The sequence below is a fragment of the Mustela nivalis genome (genome assembly GCF_964662115.1).
Source record: "Mustela nivalis genome assembly, chromosome: 9".
NCBI lineage: Eukaryota > Metazoa > Chordata > Mammalia > Carnivora > Mustelidae > Mustela > Mustela nivalis.
This window is the reverse complement of record NC_139028.1, coordinates 27318211-27344008: the sequence shown is the minus strand read 5'-3', so window position 1 is coordinate 27344008 and position 25798 is coordinate 27318211. Positions and strand designations below refer to the sequence as shown.

Genomic DNA, 25798 nt, shown 5'->3' with positions numbered 1-25798 from the left:
ATAATTACTGTAGATTTGGACACTAACAAAAAAGAATAAACAAGTAAGAATCACCCCCAAAATTTATCATTTGGCAAAAAAATTTGATATTTTGGTAAACATTCACTTGATTTTCTTGGGTTATATTTTACATACTACATGTCATATTATAATCTGTTTTTGACTTACTCTAGTAAAATATTTTTCCTATGTAAGTTGAGTATAACTGAAGTGTTTCAGTTTGTGGGAGCCCCCTACTTTAACCAATTTTCCATCAGTGGACATAGAGATGTTTTCCAATCTTTCCCTGTTCTAATACTGTGAGAATGTTATGTGCAGACATCATAGTGCACTTACCTCCTTGGGATTCTTAATGTGGAGTAACAGTTTTAAGGGAAATATGTTTAAAATTTTGATACTTACAGCTTAATTCTCTTGAAGGGTCCAATAGTGTACAGCCCAAGGTATAGTGCCATTTAGCCTCACTCCCATTGACACTGGATATTGTCAAATTTAAACCTACTGGGGGGGGGGGGATCAAGTTTTTAAAAATGATCCACAGTAAAAACATTTTACATTTATTCCATGTACCCCTTTTGTGTGTATTGATGTGATTTTTATATAAATACACATATACATACTATAGTTGAAACCCAAATTTCAACAATTTGACATGTGATGTCTTCTACTTAGTTCTGTTTTATTTAACTTAAAAAATAGAGGTCTTGGCTCCCTAAGTTTAGGAACAAACAATGGGTTGAGATCTCTATTTAGAACCACTCCTCCAGGAAAGTTAAAGTAAATACTCAGATTAAAGCAAATAGCATGATAACTTATTTAAAAAAAAAAAAAGTCTTTCTTAAAGTGAGGGTGGCTTTTGAGGGGGCGCCTGTGTGGCTCAGTGGGTTAAGCCTCTGCCTTCAGCTCAGCTCCTGTGTCCTGGGATCGAGCCCCGCTTTGGGCTCTCTGGTCAGCAGCAAGTCTGCTTCTCTAGCACCCCTGCCTGCCCCTCTGCCTACTTGTGGTCTCTGTCAAATAAATAAATAAAATCTTAAAAAAAAAAGAAAAAAAGCGAGGCTCGCTTTTATGTGTTTTACTCCAACAGCACTACAAGAAGATATTTGCTCTATGTAAAAGCAGCAGCTGTCATTTCTGTGGAAGTGCACATGTCCAGCCAACTTAGGCAGCAACAGAAGGAAAACATGAAAGCATTAACAGCTTTGAGTCTCCCCTTTATACCTCTGGTTTGCTGTTACCAAAATTTTATCTTTTTATACTGTAAAAACTATACAAACTTATAAAAGGACTATAGGGAAGAGTCATAGAGTTAACAGAGGTTACTCTAGTTTCTGAGTCTCGTGGCCAGTGCGCAATGCTCTCAACACGGCTGTCCGACCGATCTACTCCTGGGAAACAAGATCCCCTTCTTCTTGTCCCCAGTCAGCAGCTAGGAATTGCAGCAGTGACACCTGTCACCACTCCTTCCCCGTTCCACCCCTTCTGGGGTCCTTCCGTGGCTTCCATCCAGCCGGCCTGGGTACCTGGTGGGGCGCATGGTTCCACTGTGGTCCAGGTCAGGTGAGGCGGGTTTGAAACCTCCCCCTCAGCCCCATAAGCAAGGCCGACACGTTCGGATGCGTGGAATACAGTCATGTCATTAGCCGGCTAGCGAAGTGACGGGGTCAGCCTGTCCTGCGGATGGATGGGGGCTGCCCCCCGACATGATGTATCTGTGTGATCATGTGGACTCTGCGTTCAGCGACAAGCACATTCTCGGATAAAGAACAGCAAAGGGGGCAGACAGGATTACTGAGGACCTTTTGATTCCCTTGAAGGATGTGGCATGTGAAGAAAAAGATGAACGGTGGGCCTCGGCCTGGCCTCTCCAGCTTGGGGACAAGCAGCACTGGGCTGTGAGCGTACCGACATGAAAACAAGGCAGCTGCTTGGGTAGCAGGGGCTGGGACGTCGTTTCTGGAGCTAGGATCAGAATCCAGGCGGAAGGCTGTCAGACTCCTACCTCTCCCTCCTGAGTCAGCAGCCTTCTCTCACTTGGGCTCACAGAACACTAAGTTTACACTACCTCAGGCAGAGCTAAGTGGGGGGGAGGGGGGGGATCCTGATTACAACAAGATGAAAATAAGCAGATTTGTAAAGAGAAATTTATTGCTAAAAATAAAGCAGCTGAAGTTTTTCCCAGGGAACACTGTCACCACGGGAGCCTCCATGACAAAATGTGCTATCTCCTTCACTCCTGAAATGCGGTCTTCTTCCATATTTGGAATTTTACTTTAGTTAAATGACATGGTATGTGGTCCCCTCCCGCTCAGTCTGAGGACGGAGTTGGGCTACACTGTGACAGAGGCTTCAGGCGCTGCAGGAGAGTGTCCACCAGGGGTTCGTGCGTCAGGAACACGGGTTGGTAAGAAGACACGAAGGGTGTGGGCTGAAGCTCTGGAAGGTCCAAGGATCCTGAAGAAGAAAATCCCTTCAGTTCCCCGATGCCTGGGAATCTCAGGGGACTGCTCAGACACATGGATGTCCTTTCAATTCCCAACACCCTTACACCTGTCAGCCAAATCTTGCCCTTGTTTGGGAAGACATGACAGAAACTTGACTTTTACAATGAAGGAAACTGTGGCCGGAATAGATTCAGTGATTTGCCTCAGGTTATACAGTAAATTAGAGAGAGAGAATTTGAATTCTATAATTTCTAGCACAGGGCTCTCCCTATAGGACCCAGTGCCAGATCCCTCATTGTTCCACCCATCGGTGGGGGGAATCCACCAAACATAGGTGGGACCAAGGCCATGACCTGGTTTCTTCCACTTCCTTTGAAATTTTACACAGCAGACTCTCCCCTGGAGCTCTGCTTGGGTCTTACTCAGGTTAGGAAAAAAGCCCAATTTCTCTGCGGGCCGAGCCTCATCCTGATGGCGGCCACTCCGTGTGACTGCTGCCAGCACTGCTGGGGAGCCCGGCAGGCCAGCCCATCCTCACGCCCGGGACCCTCTGTGGTCGGGGGGCGGTGAAGTTTCTATCCCTTACTGCCCAGCAATTTGCAGTACTCAACTCTGAATGAAGCGTAGAGGTCAGCCTAGAAATAGTCCATTTTCAAACCAGAAAGGTAAAGTTAAGATACCTGGCAGGATGGGATCACTGTGATCTTCACCAAAGGCCTGTCTCTGAAAGGCTTCGAAGCTTATAGCTGCATTACTGTCTGGTAGTCCTTGCGGCAGCTGCCCGTCTCCGGGTTTCCACACCTCAAATTTCACCCACTGGTAACTGCAGGATCCAAGGGCATTGTCATAAGGGATGTCTGTGAGCCGTAATAGCCCATTCTTACTTCCAGAGATCGCTCCCATATGTATCTAAAAATCATATTAACAAAGTAACTAAGAGAAGATTGGTGTCTGCAGGGACACGTTCTCCTGCAGGACTTCCCAGTGCCTTTGCTGTCGTGGTACTCAGAGAAAATGGTAACTCTGGTTCCGTGGGGTGCTGGCTCCTGCTCACCCGAGGCTGAGCGCTACCACCGATGTACACTGGCTGAGGAGCAAGCGCGCTCTGCACACAGAAGCGGCTCAGTGAGTTTCAGAACGAGCAAAGCAGTAACTGCCGCTCATGGTGCTTCTCTCAAGAGAATGGATTTGACCACACTTACTTGACACATTTTCGAGCTCCTGGACAGCTCTGGATCAGGTTGTGAATAGTCGGATGAGAAAACCCAAAAAAGTCAGCTCCAGAAGGAAGCAGGCTGGGCATTAGTTTCCCCCTAAATAGGAGAGGAAGGATTTGTAGTTTAAGAGGGGAGAGGGAGAGGAGAATGGGTTTAGGACTGGGGTATGAATGTAGAGAACACACTTTCTTGATGTGGATACTCTGTGGTAAGAAACAGAAAGGATGCAAGGATCTGTAGAGAGCTATCTACAGATATGGGGTCTCCAGACATTAAACACAGGGAAGTCTTACTGTACCACAAGTGATCTCTTTAGGCTGTTTCCAAGCTTCAACTTACAGAGCAGCACTTATGGCCTTGAGCAGTCCTGCATGACAGGCATCTGCAGAAGAGGTGACGATGGCGTTCTGCGGGTCATCTTCAGGAACAATTTCAAACTGAGAAAGACCAAAGGGCAATAAGCTCAACCTTGGAGGAGCAAGTAGTAGAAAGTCACACTCCTTCTCTAACTACATGTTCACTCTAGGTCTTGAAGCTGATGCACACAACACTAGCAGGTGGGCACAGTTTCCTAGAGTGCAATTCAAAATTCAAACGAGTCCAAGAAAACACAAAGTCCTCTGGCTGTTTCAGTTCTATACACCTGCCTGACTGTTCTCCAGCAGTCAACACTTCAATTTGTTACGTACTTTTCCTATCCACTTACTTACATCTATTAAGTATAAATACAAATGGTATTTAAAAAAATTTTTTTTGAAAATTTATTTATTTATCTGACACAGAGAGAAAGAGCACCACTTTCTCCCTGCTGAGGGGGAGCCTGACATGGGGCTCCATTTCATGACCCTGAGATCATGACCTAAGCCAAAATCAAGAGTCAGATGTTCAACCAACTGAGCCACCCAGGCACCCCACAGATGGTGTTTTAGAAATTATGAAATAAAATAAGATCATGTAATCTTAGCTTTACTTTGTAATATCTAGGAGGAATATACCCATTTTTACTGCAAGGCTCACTTATTTTTTGAACTGCAAAATATCTTGACTATAAAAAACCCTCTTATATTAAAATTATACTAATACTGAGGAATTTTTGCCAAGAGATTATTTTTGTAACAAATACTATCTAGCCAACTTAATTCTTTGACCAATTTTCTGCAATTTCAGTAAAATTTTGTGAAGGAAATTATTTCTGTAGTAAGTTCTTTTTTGCCAACTAAACTCCTTGACCAGTGTTCTACAAAGTTTGGTTAAACAGTATCCATTTGTTTCAAAGACACACAGATGGCTAACAGACACATGAAAAGATGTTCAACATCACTCATCATCAGGGAAATGCAATCAAAATTACAATCAGATACCACATGACACTGGTCAGAATGGCTACAATTAACAACACAGGAAATAATAGGTGTTGGCCAAGATATGGAGAAAGGGAAACCCTCGTTCACTGTTGGTGGGAATGCAAATTCGTATAGCCACTCTGGAAAACAGTATGGAGTTTCCTCCAAATGTTAAAAATAGAACTACTCTGTGATCTAGCAATTGCACTATTATGTATTTATCCAAAGGATACAAACAGGGTTTTGAAGGGAAACATGCACCATTATCAACGACAGCTAAATAGCGGAAACAGCCCAAGTGTCCATCAACTGATGAATGGATAAAGAAGAGGTGGCATACACACACACACACACACACACACACACACTGGAATGTTACTCAGCAATCAAAAAAGAATGAAATCTTGCCATTTCCAACAACATGGATAGAACTAGAATGTATTATACTAAGAGAAATAAGTAGAAAAAAAGACAGATACCATATGATTTCACTCCTATGTGGAATTTAAGAAACAGAACAGATGAGCATGGGGGAAAAAAAGGCAAGAGAGAGGCAAACCATAAAACAGACTCTTAACTAGAGAGAACAAACTGAGGTTTACTGGAGGAGTGGTGGGGAGGTGGTGCTGCGTGGGGGACAGGGATTAAGGAGGGCACATGTGATGAGCGCTGGGTGCCGTAAGTGATGAGTCACTAAATTTACTCCTGAAGCTAATATTAATTACACTGTATGTTGACTAGAATTTAAACAAAAACTTAATAAAAACAAAAACAGTATCCAGCTTTTTAATGTTTAATCAAATCATTCCATAAGATTTATTTTCTGTGTATTTTCAATCATGTGATTAATCATTTCTTAGAATCCAAAACCTATTTTACCTACTTTCTGCAGCTGTTTTCTTCTGCAGTTTTTACTTCAATTTTACTGTGTCAAATTCAGAGCTCTTTCAATTTTCTCAATAATTTATCTTGTGAGTTTTGGTCAGTGGTTTTGTTACTTCTCTTATTTTGATCTTGGAGAGCGTTCCCTGTTTGTATGCATAACTCTACTTCATTCTTTTAACTGCTACATAATATTACACAAGGTGGATAAATGTTAATTTTTAACCATTCTCCTACTGATGTTCATTTCGGCTATTTCTAATTTCTTGCTATTGCATACAATGCTATGATGTATATTGTTATATGTAACTCTTTTATTCACATTTGCATATTTTTCTAGGAGATGCTCTAATACCTAGCAGTATTCTGGGTCAAAGGACACACGTATTAAACTTGTTGATATTGCCAAGTTGCCTTCCAAAAGACTGAAAACGTTTTCACACATACTAATGCATACTTGTTTACCTACACCCTGGCCAACACTAAGTTTTACCACTCTCTCTGCTCTTCACTCTCTCTGCTGTTTTAATATGAACAGCAAATGAGCAAAGTAAGACCTTTTTATTCGCATTTCCCTCATTGCTAAGGAGGTCCATTCTTACCAACCATCTGCACTATTTCTATGCAATACCAGTTGTATCTGCTTGTTTTTTATATTTGACCACAGGAGCACTATATCTGGATATTAATCCCCTTATATATTTTCCTCCTGTTTTTTCCTTGAGTTTTAACTTGGATTATTGGGCCTTTTGTTGTTCATTAAATTTTTAAGGGTCAAATCTGTTACTATTTTCCTTCATGGCTCCTACTACAGTTCATGCTTTGCTAAAGAAAAGCTTTTACCTCAAAGATTATAAAAATATTCTTCTATATTTTCTGTTAACATATAGTACAAAACATTCTATAAAGCTAAAGTAATTAAAAGTCCTAGTAGCATTTATAAACAAAGAGATGAAGAAAAATCATGTGGAAGCATACTCAAGTATTCTATGCATAATATGCACACTAGAGATACCACTTCATGTTAGTTTTGAAAAAAAAAAAAAAAGAACTGAAACTCATGATGTACCTGAAAATTATGCCTAGAGGGGTTAACAAGTTTAAAAAAAAAAAAAAAAAAGGAAACTAAAACCCCACAAACCTTTCTTCTCAGAAATAGTCCAGCAGTTTGTCTTTCAGGAAATTAAGAATCAGCTTGTCTATATCCATTATAATGCTATTAACTTTTGATTAAACTTGCACTGAATTTATAAATCTGTTATAAATGGTCAGGTCATCTGAACACTCATGTGCATCTAACAGTGCTCTAACCAGGACTGGGGCAGGGCACTATTATCCACATGCATCAGCAGGCTCTCAGCTTCTGCTCAAAGGTTCTTTCCTTGCCTCTACCTCCTTCCACCTAACTTTCTACTGATCTGTAACATAATCAGACAGTGAAGCCTGGAACTCTGAAAATGGTCTGTTTTTTCCCAATGATCAGAGGTGATGGCTGGGGAAAATGAACTGCCTTCAACCACAGCAGTGGGAAGGATGAACAGAGAGATTTCATAAGCCTAATGTTCACGTCTCCCAAGTCCTTAAGAGTGTGTGCAATCAGAAACCAATATGCAGTCTCTTTGTTTCCTCCGTTTCAGTCCTTCTTGAAATAGTGGAGTATCCAAGTCCTCGTTCTGGTATATAGGCCTGCAGCTTGCACATAAGCAGACTCACTCAGCCTCACGGTCACCATAGCAACAATGCAAGTGGCAGGTTTCAAAGGAAAGGGCGTCAGGATAGGAGTAAGACAGATTCAAATCCCAACTTAAGCACTTATTAACAAAGGTCTGACTTAGGGCCAATTGCTCTTCTGCATCTTGGAGTTATCCAGATGGCTATTATACAGTATGTATTCTAAGTGTTGAATCAGGTAATACTTATTCAAGTGGCTGCCACACAGAAGGTTCTTAAAGACAGACAGGAAGAAAGAAAGAAAGAGAGAAAAAAAGGAAAAGGGTGGTTATTCGTAGAGCCGGTACCTGAGGCTGCATGCCGCCATCCTTGATCTGGCAGGTGTACAGACACTTCTGATCTGGGCACTTGATGCTGGCATATGTCCGTGTACTGCAGTAGCCCACGGGGTAGATGGCACTCTCGTCATGGAAGCCAGGTCGGTCGGTGATGATCTATAAGAAAGATGCCCCCAATCAGCAAATGAGGTCGCTGGAGAGAATTCAGGAGTCCAGTGGACTGTGGTAGCCTTTAAGACCACTTTGGGACTGTAAAGAGTGACTCGAATCACTGAGAGTGTGTTGGTTGGGCAGCAGACACAACTGACCTGGAAATTCTCTGGGATTGGTCTGGATCAGCAAGGGGCTGCGGCTAATGGGAACAGGGAGGGAAGGCTCAACCCCGTTCCCGTATTTCTGATTCTCCTCTCTATGTATCGCTGGTCTCACTCACCTCCCCCAGGCTATATACTGTTAGACCCCCCAGTCCGATGGGGAACACAGGCCGTCCTGAGGGATCCAGGGCAATGGGCTGAACCAGCTTGCGAGCACCTCCCTCCATTTTCTTTCTCTTGGATGTTTTCTTCAGAACTGAAACGCAAATCTGGGGTCACCCACTTTAGGCCCCTCCCAATGCGGAGGGGAAGGGAAAAATTTACACGTGAATGCTAAGAGCAATAAGCCAATCCTCATTCTATGTACTCACTGAATGGGCACATGGGACTTTCCCTCAAAGCCCAGAGTATCTTTCTAACCCACCCACCTGGCAGTCGCTAATTTTAATATTAGTGCTGAGGACCTAAAAGGCTTGCATTTTTTAAGGCCTCTTACCTTCATTTATCAGATCAGAAATTTCCCAAGCCATCCGTGTGCTCAAAAGGCCACCTAGCCCATTTACCTACCTCTGGGAAAGATAAAACTGAAGGCCCCCCAGGGAATTGGGGGTGTGTGTGCAGGGGGTGGTGGGGGGGGGGTGGGAAGCCTGAGCTTGCTCCCTTCACATTTACCCAGGTCTGTCCACAATTCCTCCACCCAAAGTGGCTCTAATACACTTGCCTTCCAAGGCTATTAGGGCTGGTTAAGGGTCAAAAGAGGGTTTCAGGACATCCGTGGTCGTTTGTGTCTATCAGTGAGTTCCAGGTCTTTGCCATTAGTCACTGGGCCACTGGGGCAAGTGATACCCTCTCCCCAAGGTACCTTCCAGTTTGTTGTTCTCTTTGCCTTTTTCTTTTTTCTCCTTCTTGGATTTCTTCCCAAATGGCTCCTCAGCCCCAGTGCTGGGCCCAGTAATGGACCCGGCTCCCTGTACAGTTCCCACAGAGCTGGCCAGACTGTAAGTCAGGGGCAAACTGGAGCCGTGGGAAGGAGCTGCGGCTTGTACCTCCCCTTCAGTTAGAGCCTGAAGCTGGAGGAGCTTCTTTAGCAAATACCTGAGGTGGGGAAGGAAAGGGAGCAGAGGTATGAACTTCTGGTTTATCTCAGTTCAGTTTTTCACTCAAGCCACAGTTATATACAAAGATTATTACACTCATAAAAACAAGGTTCTTCTTGGGTCCAGGGAATAATGAAGCTCCAGAAGACAGTATGTTAAGGAGCGAAAGATAAAGACTATAGCTTGTCTCTCTTGCATCTACACAAGGGTTCCTCTCCTTTGATATTGACAGGTGTTAGGGTGCCAAAGGACACACTCCACAACCTGCTTATGTATATGTTTTCTATGTACCCACTGTGCTTTGCAGAGAGCAGTACGTACTGAGTGTTTGTGGAATGAGAGGCAGTTTCTCTTATTACTTCTCCTTTATAATTGGGGAGTTATAAGAAGATAGCTCCTTATATGTGGCAAGGGGGCTGTGTGAGAAAGGTGAATAGAGGAGCTGTCTCATCCCCAGGGTCCAACAAGACTTGGGTAAATGGGAACTGTTTCTCTTTACTTGATCAGTAGCCAATCAGTTGTATAATGCACAAAAATTCCACTGGAGAAAAATTCCAGAAGAGTAACACCATATCAATCGCTGAAAATGTGATTCTGAACACAAAGCGAAGGCAGCTCACCGTCTTTCTTCTTTCGCTTTAAGAAATTTTTCCTCCAGACGAGCAATTTCATCACAAATAGCAGCATTTTCCTTTAAGAAAAAATTTTTGATATAATCACATAAAAAGAATACAAGATCAAAGTATTACGCTGGGAAGAGGAGCTGTATTTCTTTTCTTCTTTTTTGAGAGAGAACTCACATGCAGGAACGACATGGGAAGGAAGGTGAGGGGAAAGGGCTGAGGGAGTGGAAAGAGAGAGAATCTGAAGCAGGCTCCATGCCCAGCAAGAAGCCCAACACAGGGCTAGATCTCATGATCCTGAGATCATGACCTGAGCTGAAATCAAGAGTCAGGTGCTTAACAGACTGAGTCACCTAGGTACCCTAAGAGGAGCTATATTTCAAACCAAAAATCTGTGTTGCTGGGTGAGAAGGATGAGCTACTCTACCTTGCAAACTATTAAAAAAACCTACAGGTAAAGGTAGAGTAAGTTCCACTATGGGTAATTACAAAACTTATTGAATCTGGGGCAATTCTGAGTGAAAAGGGGGTGCTATTAATTATGATGCCAGCACAGTACGGTAGACTATGGTCTCCTAGGCAAACCAAGATGTAGGATCACCCTGATTGGGGTAGCCTTTGGCAGAGAAAAGGGAATACTACTTAAATTTAACCCTTACAAATATGAGAAGTACCTGTTCCTGAGTGCCTTGACTTACAAAACCAACCTAACTCAAAGCATCCCATGCAATATGAACCTTAAAGAGAAAAACTGGATAGAATAAAATCAACTGTAGTATGCAAAATTCTTAAACTTCATAATCTACTTATGTGTACTCAAGTATCATCTTCCTGACTTGATCTGTTTTCCAAGCATCAGTTGTAAAGGAAATGCTCCCATCTGGACGCTCCACAAGTGAGACCTCAGGCTCTTCACAAAGCCTACTTCATGTCCTTAGTGGACCCAACATCCTAGGAACAAGAGACTTTAGGTACCTCTGACATGGAGGGGATAAAAGAAGGGGAATGGCCAGTGAAGTATCAAGTCCCCTTAATTCTATTTTCTTCATTTCTCTCCAGAGCACAAAGCAAGTGTTCTCATTTCCAAACCTTCCCTTATCCTTCCAAAAATGCTGAGAGATGTTCAAGGCTTTTGGCAGAAAGAAGAGGTAAGGTGGTGACTCAGACATGGAAGCCCCCTGGAGAGCTCCATTCCCTATTGCCCAGCACAGAGGCAAGCTCCAGCAAGCCAGAGCACCCCACCACAAATTGTGGCTGGTACGCCAGTTCTCTCATTCAACACACTCAGTGCCTCGGCGGTAAAAGAACAGCAGAAATACTTGGGAGACTCAAGGGATAAGGGGTAAACTGCCGAAAGCTTCGCAAGCGTGTTGAGGGAAGAGGTCAGTTATGCTGGGGTGCTGGGGCTTACGCTGTGCAGTGGAAGTAGTAAAGAAACGAGGACCAGGGTGTGTAAGCTGGAATCTGACACAGTGCCCTTGAGCAAGTCATCTCTCCGGGTTTCAGGGCGGCCATTTCTAAAAACAAGGCCTCACTCTAGGGTTCTCCTGCGAATCAAACGCCCTTCCAAGAGTTTTGCGGTAAGAACTACAATGACTGAGACTTACGGGCGCTTTACTTTCCTCACTTAATCTTCACAACTCTGAAAAGCAGTCGGGTCGGGAAACAGAAGAGTACAGACATTACCTAATTTGTTTAAGGACACAAGGCCAACGGCAAGTAACGTGTACTGCAAAAGCTAATGCTACTGTTCCTGCCACTCGGGAGGGGGACGGTGTGGGGGGAAGATGTCGCGAATCAGGAGTGTCGAAGCGGAGAGGGGCCGAGTGACGGTCAGACTCACAAACACGGTGGCTTTGGCCGCTTTGCGCAGCCGCAGGTACTTAAGCCGGTACTTCTCGTTCTGGCTCTTCTTCGGGAGCTTTTTCATCCTGGCCTTGCCGGACTGCAGCGGGGTCCGAGGCGAGGAGGCCGGGCCGCCCAGCAGGCTCATGGTCCGGCCCCGCTACGGGGCCTTTGGGGCGCGGCCGGCATCGGCTCCAATGCGGAGAAGCGCCGGTTTCGTCTTGTATGGGCCGCCGGGATCCGGCCTCTTAGGAATCTATCCTTCCAGAACGTTCGCAAGGCGGACAGCGGCGCCAGAAGTCCGGCAACCGACCTCGGCCCGGGACCTCCCCGCACTTCCGCGTCTGTCTCGGAAGTGAGCCCTGGCCGGAAGTTACGTAATGGCGCCGGCCGCGCGTAACTTCCGGGCCCGTGAGTCTGCGGCGGTCGCCGCTCTGCTGGTCCGCGGGCCAGGGGGAAGGGGGCGGGTGAGAGGGCTCTGTGACTGCGCGCTCTGCGCTTGGCTGAGGAGTCTTTGGAGCTAACGCCTAACCCCCTTCCGCTCAGTCTTCCCGGCGCGAACGTCGCCCGTGCTCCCTCCAGCCCGCTGCGTTTCAGCGCCGGTTTTCCACACTTCCTAACACAGTCTTCCCGTTGTGGGGACGCGCTTGAACCCAGGTGCTGGGACTGCGGCGTTCTTGTACAGAGCTCGCAGAAAGGTCTCTTGAGAGAAAGGTCTCTGTGAGGGCAGGGATTTGACGAGGATCTGAGACACTAGTGAACAGAAAAACCAGGCCGGTGCCTCCCCCGGTGGAATCTAATCGGGAAAACAAGATCCAACGCGCAGTTTTGAAAACATGCTAGGGCCAGGGCACTTGGTAAACGTTTCCTTGACGGAACTAAAAGTATGTGTCTGGACCTGGACCTGTGTTTATTTAGCGCTAACTTTGTAACCAAGGATTCTCCGAAGTCATCAGATGAAGAGGGTAGACAATTGTTTAGGAAGCCGTGTTGGTAACGGCTCCGGTAGGAAGACGGAAAGGCTTGTGTTGCTGCTTATGCCAGCAATGCCGCTAACCGGCCGAGGGAGCCTCTGCGTCCCAGGTCTTCCGTTTAAGAACGGAATCTCCTGTTTAGAATAATGGGAACTAATGGGGGTTCTGAGTTACGTATTCCAAATGTAGACTTCTAGAGTTGTATGTGGAAATTAAGGAAAGCGTGTACATAGTGAAAACAAGTTCAGTGAATTACAGGAGGAAAATGTAACGCTAATGGGTCTAAGTAACTTAGAGAGTTCCAGAAGAGAGGTTTAGAATTGACCCAGATATGTAATTTCTGATAACTAAAAAATAGTGACAGGGTCCGACAAAATAGTTTTAAAGTTCTTTTATGTCCCTCCATGTTCAAAGCTGCCCTTTGTGGGACTTGTCTGGGTTTTCATAGAGCAACTCTTCAGGAAGCCAGTGTGTTTTCACAAAGGCAGGCGTATCAGAATCACTTTGGAAACTGCCAGGAATATTTTCGGCCTACAAAATATCCTCAATCCTACCTTCGCTAGTATAGATTGGTTCTTGCAACATGAGAAAAGAGAACAGTGATAGGAAGAGATTGTCTTTTTTTTTTTTTTTAATCTGTTTGCCAGCTGCATGATTTACTTGCTGTCCAGCTGTATTTTGTACCTTGCAGGCTTTTTGATCTGACTTTATTTTCACTATTCCTCTTCATATACCGGTATCATAGCTGGTGGGAGGAAAGTGTGATCATTGCTTTAGTTTTCAAGCTGCTCTGGCCAATGGATTTCAGTGGAATTTGCATTAAAATATTATTTTTCATCACTAAAACCATTTCCTTACAACTCATAAAACACTGTGCAAATTTTATATATTTAGAACATATAGTACAAAGAAGATTTTTAAAAATCCACAATGTTGCCACATAGACATAAAGATCTTCATTCTTCATTCTTTTATTTCACTAAAATGAAGTGAATTTTTATTCACTTTATTCACTTGGCAGATTGCCCCACATATTCAACAGCACATAGGGTGAGCCACTTTTAACATGTGTGTTTAATACTTTCATGCATTTTGATGTATGTTGGATAATAAAATGTTTTCTTCTTGTTCACTTAACATTATTATAGTTATTTTGTGGTGTTATGACTGCTTTATATGCATAATTTCAAACTGATTCTTAATAAGAATATTAAGAATATACTTAAGTATTAAGTATAATAAGTAATATTAAGTATGGCATAAGAATTTTGCATGTTTACGTCTATGTCATTTGGATTTTTGGTCATCAGTTGCTGTGAAGTGCACCTTTGTGCACAAAACTTTTTTGTTTTTATTTTTTTTTTAAAGATTTTATTTATTTATTTGACAGAGATCACAAGTAGGCAGAGAGGCAGGCAGAGAGAGAGAGGGAAGGAGGATGCGGGGCTGGATCCCAGGACCCTGGGATCATGACCTGAGTGGAAGGCAGAGGCTTTAACCCACTGAGCCACCCAGGCACCCCACAAAGCTTTTTTTAGACAAGATTATTTAGGGGCTGGGTCTGTACGCTCCAAACAATGTAACATTGTCAAGCAACATTCAGTCACTTATTTATTCAGAAGAGTATTTATTGAGTGCCCACTATGACACAACTTTTAGGAAACTTGTTTTAGAGGAAAAGACAGGCCAGTGAATGGACAGTGTTAATACAGTGTACTAACTTTTATCTCAGAGGTAGGTATTGAATGATATGGTAGCAAATAGGGAAGAGGGGAGGAGATAGGAAAGCATCCTGAAGAAAATATGGCTGGACAGACTCTGAAGGAGAGCTGATGGCTGGCCAGTGAAGAACGGAGGAGGGCATCTTGGGCAGTGAAGACAGCACATTCAAAGGCTCAGCATTATTAGAAGCAAGGGAACAATGTAATTTTTCTGCTTACCTATATGAAGAGGGGTCTAAATGGCTTATACAAAAGTTCTCTGAAGAAATCTGCAACTCTAAAAAGAAATATCCAATGAGAGACAACCTGGTATTGTAGACTGAGTAGGGCCTCTGAACTCAGACCAAGTTTCCATTAAATCCAGACATAGGAATGGAAGCTAGAAGCTAAGACGGGGTAATGAGTCAGAGAAGAGAGAGAAGGGGCTCAACAGCACTTTACTGTCAATCCCTTATAGTTCTAAAGAGGTTGCTATTCAGTGATTGGCTCTAAGTGGAGAAGGCATAGCATCCCCTGGAATATTAGAAACACATCTGGGCCCATTAGGAGTTGTGAGTCCACAGTCCATAATCCCAGCCCATGAGTCTTTGGTTTAGATGATTAAAACCACCATAGCTCCACCCACAGCTGAGGCGTGGCCCTAGCCTTGTTCTATGCTGGCCTAACCCCCAAGAGCAGATAAGTTCCTGCATCAATATCTTCTGGCCAACTCTGTGGGCCACACAGGGTCTGGGCAAGTCAATGACTTCCACAAAGCAAGCTGGCAAGTTCCTAGGAGGTCAGGCCACAGCACAAGGTTTCCAGGGATTTCACATTTTTATTCACCTTTTTCACTTGGCAGATTGCCTCACATACTCTTTGGGTTAAGCTGAGTGTGCATCCTAGAAGGGACATGGAGTAAATACACGGAGAAGAACCTGCCTCCATAAATAGCCTTTAGAATTTTCTTTCCTTGTAGAATATTTAGACTTCTGGTTTAGTTTTAGTTTTTTTTTTTTTTTTTTTCTATCGTAGAATGCTCTAGACCTAATTTATTTTAGTACTTTGACTCTTCAGCTCCAACTTTCAGATTTGTTTTCATGCGTTGATTTTATCTTCTCACCTTTAGGAAAACATAATACAGGATGTATGATTCAGCTGAAACCACACTTAGCATTTCTAAAGTGGTATTTTTGTACATTAGTGTGTGAGGCTTGTGAAGAAGGAGATAGAGTTTTACTTACCATAAAATTTTCTTGCTCCATGGGTTCTTAACTATGGGTTTTCATCACCTATTCTGTGGGTGAGATGTTTAGGTTTTGAGGGTTCTAAGCCAGCCAATAATGTCATGAAATCGACCACTGTGTCAATGTTGTGCTTCTCGGTGGTCATGTCCTTCAAAACACATAAGACACTCAACCAGCTAAAAGAGATGAGCTCAGAGATGTTGGCTCGGAGGAAAAGAAGGATCACATTGAGGTCATTAATGGGGCATCCCAGCATCTTTCTGCTCAGGAGATCAAAAGCTGGGAGCATCTCGTAGATGGAGAGGAGTCGTTTGTCCCACCGACACAGTCGTGTGAGGTTGTATATTATCACTGGAACCAATAGCGTGTATATTGTTAAACTGGAGAGACTAACAATTTGCAAGACCGACAGAGAGGTCAGCCTGCACGTGATCAGATGGGGCATGTGGGTCTCATCACCTAGCAGCCCTGTCTTGACGGAACAGCTGAATTCCTCTTGGAAGAAGACGTCCAGGTGGAAGTGGCCAAGGTACAGGTAGATGACTGAGGTGAAGAGGAGCAAGAGTGAGTTCCTCAGCAGGTAGGCAGCCACTAGGAAATGTGAGCGCTGCTTACATGCCAGGTACCGCTCTAGCAAGGGGAATTCAAAGTATCGTTCTTTCCGAGCCCTGGATAGGGGAAGAAAGGAGGCAGGGTTAGGAGAGATAATTTAGAATCACATCCCAAGAGAGCCATGTGGGGAAGTAATGGAATCTGAGCACCCAACATGGCGTTCGTTCTTGGCTCCCATGAAGATCTGCCTTCCCTGAGCACAGCTCCTCCTCTCCCCAAAGGGTGTGTGAGTACATTTTCATTCTCCAACCAGTGAGTGCAGTGTGGTCAACCCAGTGAGTGAGCAGTGGATAACAAATGGTCACACTCAACTTCTGCCCTGCAGAGCACGCTAAACCTTCAAGCTAAAACAGGATCCTTAGGTAGCAATAGGCTTATTAAATTGGCACTGGCCTGGGAGTCTAGATAACCACATTCTTGTTCTTGGTCTGCATACTCTGTGGATGATTTCTAGGGCAACCTAGAAATTTTATTTTATTTTAAAAGTTTTATTTTATTTTATATTATAAATTTTATTTACCTTATTTTATAAAAATAAACATGCTAACAGGGGTCTGTGGAGAGCTGTGGTGTTCAGGCACGTGTAAGCCAGTCTTGGCTCTGAAGGAGCCTATGGTCTGGCTTGTGGGGAAGGGGCAGATACGATATGAAAACAGTAAATGAAAATCATGCTTGACTTGCGGCTAAAATGATGGATATAAGCCATGGTGTCATAAAAAGTTAGGAGAGAGGTAATGGCATGGCCCAAAGCGTTTAGAAAACTTTACAGAGAATACTGTCTTAGACATGGCCTTCAAGAGGTAGATCAAGTTCAGAGAGGTAGATGGGAGAAGATATTTTTTCAGAGGATAGACTGTGTGTACAAACATGAGACAGAATACGGTTTCAGGGATCAGCTCAACACTCCTCTTGGTGGGGCCTGCCAATTGGCTGCCCACTTTAAAACTGCACCCCTCCACCACCTTCCAGCTTTCCTGACCCCCTCACTCAGCTTTACATTTCCCCCCACTTCTTACCACTTATCTTCTGCCATATAATTTGCTTACGTGTTGTGTTTATTGTCTGTTTCCCCTCAGTAGAATGGATAGGTGTAGCTTTGTCTCCCTCCAACCCTTGCCCCAGCACACACAGCACACACCAGGTTGGAGGCACCCAGAACAGCCCCTGGGATGCTGCGAAGGCTGCTTGAATGCTTCGGTGTATGAACCGTAGGTTATTCAGGAGAAGACGAGACTGCGGGTGGAGGGGGAGGTTTCTGTCACTTGGTGGTCAGAGGTGTGAAAAAGTAGTTGGTGACAGTGTGTGCAAGGCCTTGGAAAAATACTTGGGAGAATTTGGGTCGTCTTCTGGAGGCATGGGGGGAGGTTCTGAGTGGGGGAATGGTACATGGAAGTGGTACATTAGAGAGATTAGTCCCCCGTGACTCGGGGTGTCCTTTCTCCCCTCCCTGTAGAGAAATGATAGAAAGTGGGTGAGATGGTGTGTTAAACACGTTGGATTCTTGAGAAGGATGGTACAGAGGATAAAGATGACCTTGCAAGGGTATCTTGTTAGCGCGCAGCTGAGTCCTTCAGAAAGAGGTAGAAGAGGCCACTCACTTCTCCAGCTCATCCCAGAAAACGTGGGGGTCCGAGCTGTTCTGCTGGATCTTCAGCATGTGCTGGACCAGGCGGATGGAGCGATTGTAGGATTTGTCCAGTTCGCTGATGATGAAGAGCAGGTCCGAGCTGAGGGCCGGCGCGGCTGCATACTGCCACAGCAGGACCGGCAGGTACATGGCCACCGCCAGGGCCAGCAGGGAGTAGGGGAGGGCCTGTGGGGTGACAGTGAGCAGAGGAGGGAAGCCCAGGGGGCAGGGGCCTTGTAGAGAGAATACTTAGTGAGGGGTTCTCATTCCCACCTCATGCCTCAGAAGGGGAAGGCAGTGTGGGCAACAAGCCACCACAGGCCTAGGACTTAGGGCTCTCTGCTGACTTGGCTGAATATAGTGAAGCCCAGAGGAGAAGGGATGGCGGGTCTCTCCGCTCCCCAGCTCCACTCCTCAGATGTCGGGTCTGTGTAGGTGTGGAGGACCTCAGGGAGGACAGAAGGAGGGAGAGGGATAGAGGGAGGAAGAGAGGGAGACAGAAGGGGAGAAGGGAACAAAGAGAGAACATGACAACCCTCCCCTCTTTCTGTCCCCCACGAATGTTAGCCTGGGTCGCTAGCCAGAGATCATGGCCGGCTGTGGTCATGGAGTCACATCCCCAGGGAGAGCGACCTTCATTCTCAATCGTCACTCTCCATCAACTTCTCTTTCTCTGACTGTTCCAAGTTCTTATCACCAGGCATCCAGAGTCTGTTAGCTTTGAAAGCCCAACCACCAGGGGTCCTAACATTGCTGAGAGGGGGAGGTCCACTCCCACATCCTGCATGCCTTCCCTGACTCCTCTCCTGTGCGGTGGTCTTTACAGCTCTGCAGCCATGGTCACGCCGCATGACATCATCGGGGACTGTCTTGGAATTCTTTGGAGGCCACTTCTGTTGTGCATGCACACAAGCTGACACTTAGGTACAAGGGAGTATTGTGTCCTCACTACACACTTTGCTACCTGAGATAAGCCACTATTTGGCCACAGTAAAAACTCTACTTGTTTCAGGCTTTTTGAAGCTACATTTGTGTGAGGTGTTTCACATGCGTATTTCATTTGACCATCAGGAGGATGCCACCAGGCGGACACTATTAATATCTCTATCTTCCAGACAAGGAGAGTGAAGCATGAAAAGCTTAAGTGACCTGGACAGGGTCACACATCTCATGGCGGGGGGAGCAGGATTGGGGAACTAGGCAGTCTGATCTGGGAGCTTATTGCCTTAGGGACTACGTGACTAAAGCTTCTGCTGAGGAAAGGATGCTTTTTATTTCAGCGGAGAGTTTGAAGAAAAAGAGGGAGGATGCATATTTGGTTGCACCTAGGTAGAGAAGAAAAGGGTGTGCGCACGCGTGTGTGTGTTTCTGAACTAAACACCAGAGACAGGCTAGGAATACTACACCCATCCACTTGAGAAAATCAGAACCTTTTCATTTCTGTTCAGGAAATGGCATTTCTTGAAAATAAACGTCACCCCCAGAGATTTGGTCTCAGTGGGTTTGAAATGGAGCCAGAGAATCTGGGTTTAAAGGGCACTCAGGCCATCCTGACAGACTGTCTGACTCTTTTCTGGCATTTAAATCTCGTCTGCAATATCTTGACCTTTTGGCCATCTGGATCCTGTTTGAACACTTCCAGTGACAGAGACCCCCATGAACTCTTTCCATTAAGTCTCTGGTTTTGTCTGGGTCCCAGACCCGAGTGGCCTTTGGAGGCCTTGTAGACTGTCATAGCTGGAAAATGTCACGAGTGACTTCTGATTCAACACGGTGAATTGGACCAACACATGACTTTGGCTCCCTCATGAAGCCCCACGAGAATGACAATAAAGGGATTTAAAAAAAGACCTAATTCTAGGTTCACTGTCATCAGTACGACAAGGAAAACAGGAGACAAGAGCCTGCCGTAAAATGTTGCGAGCTGGAAAGTAGCGTGCTAGGAAGCAGCAGCGCGTAGGTAGGATGGGGAGTTGAGGCAGGCCAAGCAAGCTGTTATTGCACTACAGAGCCAGAAAGACCCAAGAATTGCAGATATGAGGAACCTCTGAAAATGGGTACAGGTGGGCTGTCAACAGGAATACTGAAGACACAGACCCGCAGATCCTCCCTAGAACACGACGCCCTTATCAAGCGACTGCCCTTTCCACCCCCTGGCAGAGGCTTATGGTTCACTCTCTGGAAACATTAAACAAAAGAGCTTCTGCACTTGTCTCCACTGAGGGCAGGGGAACAACACTGAGGACCATGTTAGTTGAGTGACTACTGAGTGCTGAGACCCACAGCTGTGTTCCTAGTGGGTTGGAAGCTTAGAACCCACTTGCTCTGTGCCCCCTCTGCACAGATTAAGGATCCCCCAGTGATTCTTCTTGGGAACTGGCCCAAAAGAAAGGATCACATATACCCATGTTTGAGGGTTTCCCAATGAAATGGCCCAAAGGGTTCACTGTCATCAGTAGGCTGGTCGGCCAGCGTCACCCACAGGCACAAAGCTTCCAGCCAGATAAAAGATCACTGGACACTTGAAGAAACACAAGAGTCAATGACGAAAATAAAAAAGCAAGGGAGCAGAGTGGCTAAGAGGCCAGAGAGAAGACACTGATGGAGCTCTGGCCTGCCCTGCCCTGCCCCAAAGCAGCTGGATGGAGCCCGGGCCCACCTACCTTGTGAGGCCACAGGGACTTCATCTTGTGCGGGCCAAGCTTGTCCAGTTCATGGTGGACGAGTGAGTCCCAGCAGGAACTGTCCACGTAGGCGGCCTGCCGGATGGTGAAGTTACTGGGAGAGAAGCAGCGGATGGGAGGCCCTGGAACAGGAACACAGCTCGGAGGCAGCCCGGAGCCGGAGTGGAGGAATGGGGACCCAGGGATCAACCAGCCAAGAGCTTCCCAAGGGTTGCCACCACGGCTCTGCCGATTTCCGTATCTGACAGGCACTTTCTCTGTCCCAGGCCCCAGTTTCTGGCTGCAAGGCCGAGTCACCACAAGTCGGTTTGGCTCAGGCCTGCCAGTGTGACTGGCCTTTGATGAGGGTTCTTTCCTCTCAGAGCTCCCCCTGGACTCCCAGACATGTGGGCAGCGGAGTCGCCCCACTCTCCAGGGTATGGGGGTAAGACCTTTCTGAGAGGACTGACATCTTCTAGGTTCTAAACTTTAGAGGGTTAATTGCCTGGACTTCTGAACCCACATCAAGAGGAGGGGTGAGCAGGCTGTGCAGAAAGGAAAGTGGGCTTGGTTGGGGGAGAGTTTTGTTTTCCCGTCATTCTCTAGAGAGAGGCAGAAATGGGAACCAATGGTTCTCCCCATCTTGTGGGAGAATGAAGAGGCAGTGAGAGGTTGATATGCAAGCTAATTGCACAGCCAGAAAAGAAAGCCAGAAATCCGAATTCTCTACCTTTTCCTTAACAGAGGAAATCTGCTGAGTTAATCTAGTGCCTAGAACAGCAGACATATGTGTCTGTTCATGTTTGTGTGCGTGGCCATGGTCTGTGGGGAAGAAGAAATGGATTTACTTAGCATCTATATGTCAGGCTCTTAATGCAAGTCCTCAAATCGGAAGCCTTGGAAGGGGGAAATGGAGAGTAGGAGAAGGCCGAGACGGTGAGCGGCTCGTCTGAAGCGTGGCGGACTAGAACCGTTAGTGGTCCTATGTCCTGAAAACACAGAGCCCCAGTCTTTCTCATCCATAGGAAAATGAAAATGAAAGTTTATTTTATTGCAATGACATAAAACATTATGAAATGCCACGATTAAAACTAGATATTTTTATTACAAAAGTTGGGAAATGATTTTCAAAATTTTCAGTGCCTCAGCTCTGCTGGTGCCTTACCCACCCCCCAACCCCTGCCCCACATCGTCTGCCTTTTGGGTAATGCCCAGGCCAAAGTCACCGAAGCTGGACACGGTGGGAGCTGTCTCATCTCAGAGCCTATGCAAAGAGTGAAACGAAGTGGGGTCTCTCATACACTGGGTCTTGGAGGCCACTTACCGGCGGAGAACTCTTGGGCGAAGGCCAGAGACATCAGCAACAAGGGGAAGCCCACAGCTATGAACTTGACCATGCGGTCCAGGGGAAGTTCCAGGCGCAGTCCTTTGAGGCGGGGGCCTCTGCGGTCCGGCAGCAAGGCATCTGACAGCATGTATTCTGCAGCTGCGTGTGCGAGCGACATGGTGCCAGGGACCTTTGGGGTGCAGCGACGGAAGGAGGGGTCCCAGGACAGTCGCTGGGGAGGGATGGCAGCTTCAAGCAGCTGGCTTTGAGCAGACAGTGACTGCAGCACCAGCCTCGCGGAGATATGTGCTAGGAGCAGGCACTGGTTCTCTAAATAACCGGCCAGGCCCTGAGCCAGGCATCTGGTAATTAGAGGGAGGCACAGCTTAGTGGGTCCTCACTGGAGGAGGGTCGGGCTTCAGCTGGGGCTGGTGCCAGGCTGCTCTCTCTGGATTGTCCCCTAGCAGATGGAGTCCGTGGTTTTATGCTGCCCTCTCATTAATAAAGTATTTTTGGTGGGGTGGTGGAGAGGAGGAGGGTGGTGGAGCCGGGCCCCCCAAGTAATTGGTGTGGAATTTGGGTGGGGATTGCTTAAATCTGTTGAGGGCCCTCATTTTGTGGTTAGGGTGGGAGTGGAGCCCCTAAGACCCCGCCAGGATTGTTGCTCCTACATAGTATTCTTTGTCTCCGCGATGACTTTTGCCTTGGGCCCAGGCTCTTTCCCAGAAACTACTCTATATTTGCTGTTAAATTTGCCTCTGGTCTTCTCCCACAGTTTCAACCACATACGTACAATTTCCATCTATTTACAATTTTTTTTTTTTTTTTTAGCCCCCATCAGTTCTCTAGAAAGCTGAGGGATGGGGGGCAGTATTGAATAGTGGAAAGAACATGGTCTTTAAATTTTAGAGGGAAAAGTCTCCCACTGGAGACCTAGCAGAACTCTTTTTTTAAAATTAAAAAAAATTTTTTTTATTACGTGACTTGAGGCGAGTCACTTTTGCTTCAATATTCTCATCTATCAAATGGTATTATGTTGTAATCTTACAAGATTGTGAGGGTGATTAAGAGTATTTGTATGTGAAGGTGTAAACTGTAAAGTACAGGGAAAATGTCAACTCTGTTTTAATTTGGTGGACTTGGGTGGGTGGAAAATCAAACACTGGGGCCTAGGGCACTTTGTCTTTAGCACTATCTTGAGACTTGGCAATTGAGGCCTTGACCTTGGCCTTAACACTGGGCCCCTTTGGTTGTATCCTTCTCCCAAGGCAAGAGTCCCAGGGGCTGAGGGGAAATGTCCATTCAGAGCATGTGCACCGGCTGTGGGCCACTCTCCTAGCACTAGGACACTGTAATTCCCTGTCGAGGTGGCCCCGGCCTGCTTCCAGGGCTGGTATGGGCCTTCTCCTCGGGTGCATCCTCCCAAAGGCAGATTGTGCTGCTGGTGTGCGCTCCTGGGCCTAAGAAATGGCTTGTTATAGGGATTTGGGTAGAATTTTAAAGTTGTGGGGTGCCCACACAGGCAATTGTGTGAAGCTTTTTGCAATGTGGAACTTAGGTGGTTTGGAAAGAAGGGATCTGGAAAGTCTGGGGATTCTAAATTCAAGTCTGGTATTCCTGATGATAACAGAGGGTGTATGTGTATGTCTGTATGTGTGTCAAGGTAGAAAGAACATATTTTATTTAACATTTTGTTAGCTTGATTTATAACTTTTAAGTGTTTAGATATATGGTCTGTGGGCCTCTATTTGAACTGCTTTTCCTGGGCTCACAAATGTTCAGGCTGGACCTGCCTGTCGCTTCACTTCCGGGCTAGAGGCCGACTCTGATTCAGAGCTGCCCTGTGTGTTAAATGGACTGACCCAGGCATGGGAACAGGATCTATTCTATTCCCCATTTTTATCTTTTCATTGTGTGTGTTTTTATCAAATGTTCATTATTGGTTTGTATGTATGTATTTTCTTTTGCCTAAATCAGTTTACATTTTGTTGGAAGATATACAGACATTAGTAATCACATATCATAAGTGTATAGTTCAACGAACTTTCTTCTGATCAAGAAATAGAACCTTAGTAATACCCCAGAAGCTACCTTTGTGCTCCTTCCCAAGTATCATTTCCCAAATGGTAACCATTATGCTAACTTCTAATAACATACATTAGTGTTGTGTCTTCTTTGTATATTCTAGAAACGGTATCAGATGGATATACTCTTTTGTGTCTGGCTTCTTTTGCACTACATTATGTTCTTGGTTTTTTTTGGTGGTTTCAGTTTGTTAAAATTTGGTCAAAGATTTTGCATTTATATTTACAAAAAAGAACAAGCTTGATCTAATTTTCTTTTCTTGGAAGGACTCTGGCACGTAATGCCAGCCTCATGAAAAGAATTAGAAAATACTTCTTTTTTATTTGTTCTCTGGAAAAGTTTGTGCAAGATCAGTGTCAATTCTCTTCACTAAATATTTGCAAGAATTCATAGGTGAAGCCATCTAGGCATGGGGTTTTCTTTGTGGGGAAGTTTTAGTTAATGGATTCAAGTTCCTTAGTAAGTATTTGACTATTCAGATTTTCTGGTCTCTCTTCTATTAGCTTAAAGGCACTAGTTTTCTATTGTTATGTATAAAACTGTCCCAAAACTGAGGGCTTGAAACAATCATATATTCATTTAATCTCCTCCTTTGCCTGTTGACAAACATTCATTTTGCTTGTACTCCTTGTGCCACAGAAAATGTACATTTCCCCTTGTGGTCCTTCAAGAGAATTCAATTGGAATATATATCGAGGACCTAGAAGTTTTAGGACATAGGACAGCATATCTTGTCTTGAGTACTATCATATTGCTCTCTAGAATGGCCACAGTACATAAAGATCATCTCAAAGAGTCTGTAGATCAGAAATCTAAGAGCAGCTTGGCTGGGTTGTTCTGACTCAAGGTCCGTCATGATGTTATAGTCAAGATGTTGGACAGGGGTTGCACAACCAAAGGCTTCAGCGGGACTGGAGGATCCAAATCCAGGCTCACCCACTAATTATACTGGCTGGAGTCTTAGGTCCTCACTGGGTGTCGGCAGGAGGCCTCCATTTCTTACCCTGGGGGCCTCTCCATGGGGGCAACATGGCAGCCGGTTTTTCCAGAGCAGATGCTCCAACAGGTAGATCAAACAGGAAGCTGTAGTGCCTTTCAGGACCTCACCTCTGACACTGCAATGGCTGTTTCTATTTTTTTTTTTTTTTTTTACTGTTCAGTAGAAGGGAGTCATGAAATCCAGCCCATGTTCAAGGGGAGGGGAATTAGGCACCACATATTGAAGGGAGTGTCAAAAAATATGTGGAATATTTTAAAAACACTACAAGTGACTAGTTAAATTTCTGAGGAAATTGTCCATTTTTCATCTATATCGTCAAATTTATTTTGCATACCAGTATTTACGATATCCTTTCATTATACTGTAGCAATAGCTTGTCATGAAAACACTGAATATAAAACAAAGTTGAAAGCTTATACAGTGAATATCTGTAATATTTCAATCATTAGTATATGTACTCTGCTTGATTTTTTTGCACATCTATCAATCCATCCCTCTATCCACCTATCAATCGATGTTATTTTTCTGGGTACATGTCAAAGTAAATGACAAATATTCACATACTTCTCCCTAAATAATTCAGCATGAATATCACTCATTATACTTAAAATTTGTCTACAGTTTGTTTCTTTCAAGGTAAAATTTACATACAGGGTGCACAAAACTCAAGTATGCATACACTGAGTTTGACAAATGCAGACACAGGTGTAATGCACACCTAACTAAAGATTAGAATGTTATCATCACTCCAGAAAATTCCATTTTATTCTTTTTTAAGGATCCTTATTTTCT

General features: G+C 45.0%; 2 protein-coding genes across 3 annotated transcripts; both read right to left on the bottom strand.

The window, feature by feature from the left end:
* Positions 1 to 62: 62 nt before the first annotated feature.
* On the bottom strand, positions 63 to 12130 carry TBRG1 (transforming growth factor beta regulator 1). 2 transcript variants are annotated; one of them, XR_014316355.1, is made up of 9 exons: positions 11770 to 12128; positions 9924 to 9994; positions 9069 to 9301; positions 8326 to 8462; positions 7902 to 8048; positions 3998 to 4095; positions 3644 to 3754; positions 3122 to 3350; positions 63 to 2451 (listed from the first exon to the last, which is right to left on the bottom strand). XR_014316355.1 is itself a non-coding variant. In XM_082749010.1 (9 exons), exons 1-9 carry the CDS (start codon positions 11917 to 11919, stop codon positions 2306 to 2308), a joined length of 1236 nt encoding a protein of 411 aa, XP_082605136.1. In that variant the 5' UTR covers positions 11920 to 12130; the 3' UTR covers positions 63 to 2305. The 2 variants fall into 2 exon arrangements, 1 of the variants encoding a protein (XP_082605136.1); XM_082749010.1 differs by having other exon boundaries at positions 3122 to 3264; positions 11770 to 12130.
* A 3133-nt stretch (positions 12131 to 15263) lies between these two features.
* Positions 15264 to 22645, bottom strand: PANX3 (pannexin 3). Its single transcript, XM_082684419.1, has 5 exons — positions 21919 to 22645; positions 20595 to 20737; positions 17903 to 18117; positions 15690 to 16360; positions 15264 to 15568 (listed from the first exon to the last, which is right to left on the bottom strand). The coding sequence occupies exons 1-4, from the start codon at positions 22097 to 22099 to the stop codon at positions 15721 to 15723; spliced, it is 1179 nt and encodes a 392-aa protein (XP_082540545.1). The 5' UTR covers positions 22100 to 22645; the 3' UTR covers positions 15264 to 15568; positions 15690 to 15720.
* Between the last annotated feature and the right edge of the window lie 3153 nt (positions 22646 to 25798).